The 11493-nt window shown below is 37.4% G+C and overlaps 2 protein-coding genes across 2 annotated transcripts; one reads left to right on the top strand and one right to left on the bottom strand.

The window, feature by feature from the left end:
- The first annotated feature begins 820 nt into the window (after positions 1-820).
- LOC122672733 (protein high chlorophyll fluorescent 107) lies at positions 821-4879 on the top strand. Its single transcript, XM_043870209.1, has 8 exons — positions 821-1353; positions 1500-1643; positions 2096-2401; positions 2512-2571; positions 2774-3019; positions 3582-3692; positions 3779-3955; positions 4071-4879. Exons 1-8 carry the CDS (start codon positions 829-831, stop codon positions 4452-4454), a joined length of 1953 nt encoding a protein of 650 aa, XP_043726144.1. The 5' UTR covers positions 821-828; the 3' UTR covers positions 4455-4879.
- Positions 4880-7915: 3036 nt separating this feature from the next.
- Positions 7916-10673, bottom strand: LOC122671981 (probable N-acetyltransferase HLS1-like). Its single transcript, XM_043869481.1, has 3 exons — positions 10376-10673; positions 10050-10183; positions 7916-8822 (listed from the first exon to the last, which is right to left on the bottom strand). The coding sequence occupies exons 1-3, from the start codon at positions 10556-10558 to the stop codon at positions 7952-7954; spliced, it is 1188 nt and encodes a 395-aa protein (XP_043725416.1). The 5' UTR covers positions 10559-10673; the 3' UTR covers positions 7916-7951.
- Positions 10674-11493: the final 820 nt, after the last annotated feature.

Genomic DNA, 11493 nt, shown 5'->3' with positions numbered 1-11493 from the left:
TCTATCTACTCGTGGGTTTTAGTTGGGAAATAGCCTCTATGCAAAGCGGAGGTAAGGCCGTATACATTGTGATCCTCTCCAAACCCTGTAGTGGCGAGAGCCTTATGCATTGGATAAGCCTTTTTATTTTTTTAGACCAACATGAATTAGCTAATCCGTACAAATGTTTGCCAAATATCAACTAGTATCGGAGTTGGAGTGACTTGACTAGTGACTCGTGATAGTACAGAATAGAAATCATAGTTGGGAAACTACATAGTAATGTCTAGAGTATTGGTACACATGCATGAAAATATACTGGACATGTGCCAATACAAAAAGGGTGTATGACATTTAATTCAATTTGACTCTGAAATTTGACACGTGAACTAATATAGATCATATCCTCTCTATCCAAAGGTCAGAATGGATATATCATCCATCCACGTGGTAGAATAGATGATTTGATCTAAACCCTGGTCAAGTTTTATCAAAATGCAGCCCCAACTGATCCGACCAAAATAGACCAAATTAAATCAAATCATCAAAACTGAAACCCGGTCCAATTGCACATGGTTTTAGAGATATGAGATTCCAGATTGGAGGTCTTGCAAGTATCCAGTACCCACCGCCCATAGTGGATGGCAACGTGGCTGTTCCTCAACTACCAAATATGTAGTTACCGCAATTACTTAAATACCCCTAATAGTAAGTCAGTAACCATAATAAGCATGTTTTACAACCTTCATAGGTTCCGTTATTAAAAATTTTAAGTGTATTAAAACGGATCCAGTTTTATCCGTTAAAAGAGCTGGTGAGTGGTGACTAGTGATCTCTGTGGAGAGAGAAATGCAGGTCTTCTCCTCTTGCCCCAAATCTCAGTTTCTTCTCTTTTCTCCATCTCTGAGCTCTGATTCCTCCTCCAAATTCAATTGCAGGATTGCAATCAAATACATTCGATCCTCTTCAAGAGAGTCGTTTCCAGCTCTCGAAGAAAAGCGCTTGAATGCTGAATCACCAGACGACAAAGAAATCAATAAAGAAAGCGAAAGACGGAGAACTAGATCCGTCAAAGAATCTCCGGAGGGGTTTCTTGTGGTTCGTAAACCTACGGTGGAGTCCTCTGGAGAAGAAACCGATGCTTATTCTACTGTTGAGGGAGCTGAGGCAGATGAACAAGAAAGATCGTCTTCCTCACTTATTGATGTTGGACTTTCTGAATTAGCTAAAAAACTTCCAATGTTTGAGCCAAAGAGTGTTGAATTGAGTCCTGAGGTGAAGCCACTTGGTGTGAATTTGGAACTGGCATTGTACCGAGCGAAGGTTTTGGCCAGGAAATATCAGTTTGAAGAAGCAGAGAGAATCCTCCGGCAGGTGCGTTAGGGTATGCAGATCATGATTCTGTGTTAAAGCATGGTGAATTATTTACTGATTAGTGTCATGCTCAAGATTCTGGTTGTCATTGATGATTCCCTGCAAGTTTATTTGTTTTACTGATCTAGCTGGTACCTTTGTTCCAGTGTATAAAGTTCTGGCCAGAAGATGGACGACCGTATGTAGCCCTAGGGAAGGTTTTAACTAAGCAGTCGAAATATGCTGAAGCTAGAACAATTTATGAAAGAGGTTGCCAGGCTACCCAAGGAGAAAATCCATACATCTGGCAGGTTAGTACAATGTCCAGAAGCATGATTATCTCTGCATTAAGCTTCTTTTGAGCTGTGACTGAGGTCGATTGTAGCACAAATAGTATTGATTTTTGTCACAAGTTTGAGGTTGTATGGCATCCATCTGAGAAATTTTTTGGCAATATCGCAGAGAGTGTCAAATTATGAATCATGTTTGCTTTTCTAGTGAGAATCTACCGCACAAAACAGGAAGGTTGCTACCTATTCAAATCTAAGCCCCAGGGCAGTGCAACCTGCCTGGAGGAAGTAAAGCTGAACACTTAAACTCTTGAAAATCACAATGCCATTTTTTATTGTTAGATATATGAACCTCTCTTTTTTATATATATATTTTCCGCTAAAGAAATCCCTCTGCTTGCACGAAACACACAGAGAAGAGAGAGTTTTATTGCAATGGAAATTCACAAACAAATATATTTTTCTTTGATTAGTGTAGGGCTGTTATGGAAAATAAAATGGGAAACAGAAGGCGAGCAAGAGAGTTATTTGATGCTGCTACTGTTGCGGATAAGAGACATGTTGCAGCTTGGCATGGATGGGCAGTTCTGGAGCTAAAGGAAGGAAATATCAAGAAAGCTAGGCATCTTCTTGGTAAAGGTCTCAAATATTGTGGTGGAAACGAGTACATATACCAGACGCTTGCACTACTTGAAGCTAAAGCTAATCGGATCGAGCAGGCTAGGTATTTGTTCAGGCGGGCCACTACGTGTAGTCCCAAAAGCTGTGCCAGTTGGCTTGTAAGTGTTAGTGGCACATTCTCATGAGCTTTGTAATTCTGCTTTTCTAACTGGATGATTTGGTTTGAACCATGTTTTTGCTTCATATGTTGCTGCTTGTCTTGATTCAGGCATGGGCACAATTAGAGATGCAGCAGGAGAATGACCTTGCTGCTAGAAAACTATTTCAGGTGATACTTTTCTTCCTGGAACCTGCATTTCCATAAGTACTGGTTTCTAATACAGGAACAGAGACATGAGAAGAATTTATTCTTGACATTTCCTCAGCTATTATGCCAGGACGTCTTCTCCCCTCCCCCCAATAAAAATCCTGGTCAGCTTTTCATTTCCATCATATTACTCATATTTTATGTCAGTGTTTTCATTGTGCAGGAAGCAGTCCAGGCTAGTCCCAAAAATAGGTTTGCATGGCATGTATGGGGAGTTTTTGAGGCTAATCTGGGCAACATAGATAAAGGAAGAAAACTTCTACAGATAGGCCATGCACTGAATCCAAGAGATCCTGTTCTTCTACAATCTCTTGCTTTATTGGAGTACAAGCATTCATCTGCAAATCTTGCTCGAGTATTATTCAGGAGAGCATCTGAACTGGATCCAGCACATCAACCAGTGTGGATTGTAAGAAATTTCCACCCATTTCACAATTTTTGGTCCACTTTCCTAACAAAGCATTTGGGAAATTTTGGATTAGTATCTTGTAGATTCTTGGCTAATCTGTAAAGCGAAACTGCACTATGGCTAGGATATGTTTTAACTGGGATCGGCCTTTATAGAGAGCCATTATGTGCAACTTCAGTGCCATTGCACCTGATAGGTATATATCATTGGTGTGAATGTGAGTAACACTACTGCAATGGTGGACTTTCCAAAATTGATCTCATGATGAATTGACTCAACTAAAAGTTCCCTTGATCTCATGAATGGGGAGAACTATATCCCAAATGGAAGCACTCGGAACCCTCTCTACTGTACCTTATATTTTCTATACCAGATTTTGGTAGAGGCTGTAGCTTGTTTGGTTAAAATTATACATTTCAATCTAGGGGTTGTAGGTTCAATCCCAGCATATCCAAACATTTTTTGCAAAAATCCTTTTATTAAAATCATATTATTATTTTATTTTGGTTTCTATTTTCATTATTATTTTTGTGTATCCACCATAATAGTTGAATTTCTTCAGGCTTGGGGGTGGATGGAGTGGAAGGAAGGAAACCTAGGCACAGCAAGGGACCTATACCAAAGAGCATTATCAATTAACTCAACAAGTGAAAGTGCCGCCCGTTGCCTTCACGTATGGATCATTATCTTATTAAACTGAATAATCAATAATAATTAGTTTCTTGTTGGCCTTCTGGTAGCCATTGTCCTGTTTTGCAGGCATGGGGTGTTCTAGAACAGAGAATTGGCAATCTAGCAGCAGCCCGGAGGTTATTTAGGTCCTCACTCAACATTAATTCTCAGAGTTATGTAACATGGATGACATGTGCATCTCTGGAGGAGGAGCAAGGGAATTTTGTGCGTGCTGAGGAAATTCGGAACCTCTATTTCCAACAGGTCAGTGATCTGCTTGATCCACAGAAATGCCATCTCTCCATATTGAGATCCTTCTATATAACTAACACTTCCTCTTTTTTTGGGGTGAATAACACACACTTCCTTGCATACACAGCGTATAGAAGTTGTTGATGATGCTTCATGGGTTATGGGGTTCCTAGACATCATTGATCCAGCTCTCGACAGTATTAAAAAACTACTGAATTTGGAGAACTCAGATTTTAAGGGGAAAGATTCTTTGAAAAACATTACAGGAACTAACAGAGATAGTGCCAACGAAGGATCATCAGACCCTTCCTCTAATCGTAATACTGAGGAAACTGGAGAAGAAGAACCGGGTCTCACTTCAAGCAGTTTTGATTTGGATACTTTTATTAGTGAAAAATTGCTTCTTGATGCATCAAAACTGGCTGTTCAGATGGAATCATCAGCAATATCTGCGTCTAAGAATGTTAGATATTCCAGGAGGGCATTGAGATTGGAAAACAGAACTTCTTGACTACACGGTGTATTGAGTAGTTGCTAAATTTCTATTGGAATGAAGAGAAGATCTAAAAGTGAGCAGAAAAGTCATATCATCATCATCCAAGCATTATCACTGGTGTTGAGAATGCCACATAAATTTGCTCGACTTGCATTGTCAGGACTAAACCTGAAATCAACAAGCAGTGATGGCTCAACAGCAGAGGTCAAATCTTTCTATTTGATTCTTGACTGGACATGTTATCATAATTTGGAGGAAATTCCAGTGCATTGAAATGAGAGAAAGAACTTGGTGAGTACACTTTAGACTTGTAACTGCTTGTTTTGCATCCATTTCAGATGCTGGCAAGACGATCATGATGGACTGAGTCAGCAAAGGGTTGTAATCCGTTGTATAAGCATCAACAGGATGAATGGTTTTTAATTTACAGTACATACTCATACCGTGTCTCCTCAACAATGCTTTCTATTCATGCTATAATACAAATAGTATGGCTGGAAAGGGATGGGAGAGGATGGGCTGGACCGGACTGGGCCAGGCCCGACCAAATTTGTATCTCTATCAAAACTTAAAAAGGGTATGGCTTCTGAAAGAAGAATTGGCATTTTTTTTCTCACTCTCTCTCGCCACTGCATACAGTTGTAATGGCTTATTTTGAGTTTATATATTTATAGTTTATACAACATGGAATAAGGGGGTGTATTGTATACTAAATGGGGTTAACTACAAGGATCATTTCTCTTCAATCAGTTCTATTCAAAGCCATACTTGCTATTTGTCGGAACCTATGCATTTCTTTTCTCACCACTTCTCCTACAGTCGTTTTAGGTTTACCCTCTGACTCTTTTAACTCCTTTGATCTAAATCAAATCTTTCTTTCGGAGCACGCAAAAGTCTCCGTTGTACATGTCCATGCCATTGCAAAAGATTTTCTCGCAACTTATCTTGTATTAGAGTTACTTTTAAATTAGTTCTAATTTGTTCATTCCTTGTTTTATCTTTTCTAGTTTTACCACTCATTCATCTCAACGTCCTCATTTTAGCAACACTAAGGCTGTACCAAGACTGCACACCGAACACAACCTAAGTTTGTTTGTATGTTGTTTCTTTGATACCTAATATACAACTCCATGCATCATTGATGGTCATATAACTGTCTCTTAAAATTTAAAGGATGTGTAGATTACACCTCCACTTCATCCACCCCATTATAATCCTTCGTGCAACATCATCCTTTATTTCTCCCTCTCTATTTATGATTGAACCTAGGTACCTAAAATTTCACTTTGACTTTCTTTTTTTTGTTGGTAATGGTTTTAGGTTCAGAATGGATATACCAATTGGGTGAATTCTTAAATCAAGATGGATTCTTGCCCGACCAAGTGAGTAAGGTGCCGAGTGAAACAAGGTCTGGTAGACCAAAATCTAAAGAAAGAGACCTAATATTGGAACCATACAATGTCACCGTTATTGGGCCAATCAGTGAATGGAGACTCAAACTGTAAACCAAGACTCGGTACTTCCCTATCATCAATTTTCATCACCCCCCTTTAATCCTATTGTTTCTAAAGTTACACATCATATATAATTTGTTTCTATTGAACTAATCTTAAAACTTTTTTATTCTAAGGTTGATCTCTATAAATCCAACTTTACATTTATCCATGCCTTTATTTTGTCCAGCAATAAGCATACACCAAGGATTCGATCTTGAATGTCTCTAGTTGGTTCATCTATTATTAGCACAAACATATATGGGCTTAGAGCTGATCTTTGATGTGATTTAATTGTAATTGGAATTGAGTAATTGACTACCATGTCCCTCCACAATTCTTACAATGGTCAATATACCATGATATGTATCTTTAATTATGTCCACATATTTACTTGAAAAACTTTTCTTCTCTACCACTTGCCAAATTAACTCTCCAAGAACTGTCATAGGCCTTCTTCTAAATAAGGACCATATGGAGATTTTTCTTACATTCTCTAAATCTTTCCATTAGTCTCCTTAACAAATAAATAACTTTTGTGGTCGATCTTCCTAACATAAAACCAAATTAATTATCCAAAATATTAGTTTCTTATCTTAGATGGGTTTCAATTACTCTCTCCCACAATTTCATACAATGGTTCTTCAGTTTTATTCTTTTATAGTATTACAACTTTTGAACATCACATTTATTTTTATAAATCGGAACGACAATACTTCTCTTCCATTTATCTGGCAATATTCTTGTGCTCATAATATTTTTAAACAACTTAGCCATTTTATTCGACAAATTTCTAAACTTTTCATCTTCTTTATGGCTTCATTACTTGTGACACCCTAATTTTTTGCTTATATCTAAAATTTGTAGTTTCTTGTTGGTTATTCTAACATTTTAAAACACTATTATGTATAACGCTTTCATTTAGTATGTTGTAGAAATAGTTTTTCCCTCTCTCTTTGATATCCTTATCACTTATTTAATGCATAATCATCTTCACTTTTAATGCATCTAATATAGTTGGAATCTCTATCTTTCTTTCTCTCATTTTAACTAATTTATAGATATCATTTTCTTTTCTTTTGTGCCGACATTGTTATAGAGATCCTTATATTTCTTAGCTCTTGCTTTCTCTATTGTCTTCTTAGTTTAATTTTTAGCAATATTATAATTTTAATTTTGATCTTCTTCATCCTTGTCCTTTCCTAAGTTTTAAAGCTAGATTTCTTGGTTTTAGTGGCTCCTTAAACTTCATCATTACAACACCAAGTTTTCATAGATTAATGTCGTTTTCCTTTAGATTTGCGGCCTAGAATATCTTTTACTATATTCTTAATATAAGTACCATTTCGTTTCACATCCTATTAGTATATTCAATGAAATCCCACCTTCTCCATGTTACTAATTTATTAATAAATGTCTTCAAGTTTTTTCCTTTTAAGTTTCACTATCTTATTCTAGACAAATAATCTAATATTTCCTACAATCAAGCATTTTAAAACATGAACTCTCTACTTGTTTTTCGTTTGCAAGAAACCTGAAAATCGTTTAAACTCTCTACTTCTCGAATTTGTATCCTCTCAAGTGTGGTGCATTGCCCAGTGCACCACACTTGAGCATATGATGATGACCATGAAACTGATAGGATGAGCTTCAAAGGTGCAATGCCCAATGCACTGTCGGATGCACAAGTGAGGTACATTGGGCAGTGCATCGCACTTGAGAGGATAAAGATCCCTTTCTCTCTCTCTCTCTCTTTGTGTGTGCGTGTATGGTAAGTAGGGAAAATAAATATATAGAAAGTATTTATTTGCAACACGAAGAAGGGATAAAGGCTTTATATCTCCTACGAAGCAGAGGGTAAGGCTGCGCACATTTGCCCTTTTCAAACCCTACGGTAGTGGGAGGCTCGTGCATTGGGACACTTTGTTTTAAACATGAATTTCAGCTTTAACAAGCACCACCGAGTGGTATGGCTCGTTTACACCTCAAGGCGATTCTGGACAATGAACTTAAGTAACCCTAGAAATCTCTGGGATCAACAAACAGATGTTCTCCCTTTGGCAGTGTCGTCCATCGATCGTCCTCATCGCTGTTGGAGCCTCTCACTCTCTTCAAGTACCAAATATCATCAATGCTTGACATTGATGTTCCCTGTGGAACATACCCTCTAAGAGGATCAGATACTTCTAGCTCTGTAATGATAGCCTTGCAGTCCTTCACATTTCCAGCCAAATTACAGGCAAAGCACCACAGAGATTTCATGAGTTCTCCAATCCTCTGACCCTCTCCATGAAGGCCATATAGGAAGAAAAACCCAAAGGGCTTGTCTAGTAGATCACAAGTTGGTATTTTAAGGCAAGGGAAGACTTTAGCTTTGGCATGGCTTAATGTAGTATGAAAACACATGCATGGATATGACCTCCTTATCTGAAGCTTGTAAGTTGCACAAGTGTTCCATATGCTTACCATGGCCCAAGAGCTTGGAGTTCTAAGGATGAAATCCTCATTCTTCTCTTTTCCATGTAAACCTATCCATTCCTCTTCACCAAAGAATGAAACCCAAGTGCCAAGGTTCAAGTTTTCTTTCAATATCACATCAATGTCTAATGGGTATAAGCCTTTACCTTCAAGTATACTCTTATACAAGGAGATTGCCTGTTCTGAGCTCAACTTCTCTATCCTGACCTCTTGAGGTGGATGCCCGACTCGGGAGCTAATGGGTTGAACCAGTATCACCAGAGAGCTTAGCATTATATAATTGCACTTCAACACAAAGAGGTTGGTAGAGGCCACATTGTTTGCTTCTATTGCCAGGCAAATGTACTCAGCTCCATTTTTTATTGCCCAATCTTCCATTGATTCCACAAGTTTCAAACCAATTCCTATACGCCTACATTAAACAAGACAAGCAGATGCACTATGATTACATATTTATGTTAGATATATAAAAAAAACCAAGAACCTAAAACGATGCAGAAAAGAATGGAAATCGCAAACAAACAATCACACAATACACACAAGGATTTACGTGGTTAAACAAGATTGTCTACGTCCATGATGAGATGAGATCTGTTTTACTATCAATGGAGAATAGATTTACAGCCGCTCGTCCTCACACCTCATTGATTACAGAGAAACAACTGTCTCTACAAATTTATAGCGAAGCGAAACCCTATACAGGAAATTTACCAAAACAGAATCAGCACACTTATGCAAGCAACGGAATACAAGACATCAACCCCCCCCCCCCAAAAAAAAGAAAAAAAAAGAAAAGAAATAAGATAAGTCGAAGACTATGTTACTAAATATAAATTTATGATGAAAACTCATTCACTAGGTTTTGGTAAATCAAAATTCTTACCTTATTCATATTTTTTTATGTTAACTTACTCCAACTTAACATGTTTAAGACAAGTTAGATAAGGTTAATACCTTGTTACCTAATCACCAAACTTGGTATTGCTGCAGTTAACTAGCTAATTTCTCATGCTTTCAGTTTTTAAAAGGAAAAAAAGGGAACCCCTTGGAGAGGATTCCAACATGGTTGATATTGCCCATGTTCACGATGAGATGGGATCTGTTTTACTATCAATGGAGAATAGGGTCACAACCACTCGTCCTCACACTTCTCAGATTGATTACAGGGAAAAAACCCTCGCAACAAATTTATAGCACAGCGAAACCCTATGCGGAAAATTTATGAAAATAACCCTTTTGGAATACAAGACATCAAACCCCAACAAGAGAAGTCAAAGACTTTGTTACTCTAAACAAACTTATGATGAAAACTCATTCAGCAGATCTTGGTATATCAAAATTCTTACTTTCTTTATATCCTTTAAGGTTAACACCTTTGTTAATTACCTAATCACCAAACTTGGTATTGCTGCAGTTAGCTAGCTAGCTTCTCATTCTTTCAGTTTTTAAAAGGGAAAAACCCTTGGAGAGGATACAAATCTTTCTATATTTTGACTCCACATTCCCATAGACATGGTTAACTTGACCTGATTTTAGGGCCAGATAGAGTAAACACTGCCAGAGAATGGAAGTTTAACCCAATAGAACTTTTACTGAACATTAATTTATGAAATAGAAGAGTGAAGAGATAAGAAGCTACCTGTGCTTGGGAGAGACTCGAAGGCCTAAAATGCAACCTATATTCATATGTGTTTTACCAGGGCTAGTCCCCACATGCTTCATGCATCCCCGAATTACTCCGACAAGCTCCCCATTTCCAACCAGCTCAGCAATCTGTAGGCCATTTCCAAACATCTTCTTAGTCTATTTGAAGACAGAGTAGTATCTAGGGAACCAGTTTTTTATACAAAAGTAGAAATGTTAACTTGGAAGTACATTTTCAAAGCATTACAATGTTAAAACTATGATAGAAGAAAATTAACAAGATTTCATATATAGAGATGATGTAAAGGGCTAAATCCTTACCAGCATAACATGAGTTGGATAGAGTCTAATTCTACATAATGGGTCTCCCATCAAGTTAGTAGAAATAGAAATCCCCTTTCTATATCCAACTTCACAACTCTTCTCAAGCTTCTCTACTGCTTCAATGTCTCTATCTTCATTGAATTCCCTAATCAGAACTTTGTTCTCTATGTGGGTGCCCATTTCTCTTCCTTAGTTTAAAAGAACAGAGAAAGCTCAATTTTAAGGTGAAACATGTAGGGATATAAAAGGAATAGGTGGGTTCCCTTGAAAGAGATAGCTTTCAAGACCTGGCTCCAATCACTGCTCTTATTCTACATGTTTCCTTGTTTTCTTTCTTCCTGCATAACCATCTGCAGAGCCATATAAGAATCTTCATAATCATTTGCATGATTTAAAATGGGCAGAAAGTATGAGACTAGAAATATAATAAACGAACAGTAAATACAAGACTTATATGATTAGTATGTCAAATAGTATAGCACCGATATATTCTTGTAGAAAGAAGTACACCAATTCACATCCTTTTGCTATACACGAATAGTAAATGGTAGAGTTGAGTTGCATCAAACGATATTCTCCTTAAGGTTTTTAGATGCCCCAATTTTGCTATCCGTGTTGACCATACACCTAATACCTCCAAGATAAAACAACTCTCAAACTACATAGGTTTCAGTTACAAATGCGTTTACGTAGGGAGCTCAAAGGTTATATTCGCTAACTCATTGACATTGACAAACTATGGTGGTGAAGAAAACATAAATTAAAATTGCTTCTAAAGATGTTGTTTTTAAAACAATGTTAGAGAATGAGCATGACCTCCTCTCTTTATATAGGAGAGGAAGAGGCACCACTAAGGGATGTCTCCAAAAGATATGCCCCAAATCATTTCTTTTCCCACAAGACTTGTTTGTTAGCCACTCAAACAAGTCTTCCAATAGACACACTCATTAGCTATTTAGGTGTTTATTAGGAAAGGGTTCAACCCTCTAACACACCCAACAAAAATGTATTTTGAATTTTTAATTAAAAAACATTAAAAATACAACAATTGTGAGATGAAAATCTAACATGGTATTAAAGCAGGTCTTGATCTTTTTGTGAGTTCCAATCCCTCC

This window comes from Telopea speciosissima, chromosome 8 (assembly GCF_018873765.1).
Source record: "Telopea speciosissima isolate NSW1024214 ecotype Mountain lineage chromosome 8, Tspe_v1, whole genome shotgun sequence".
NCBI lineage: Eukaryota > Viridiplantae > Streptophyta > Magnoliopsida > Proteales > Proteaceae > Telopea > Telopea speciosissima.
Note: the sequence above shows the minus strand (reverse complement) of the source record. Positions and strands in the feature narration are given on the sequence as shown.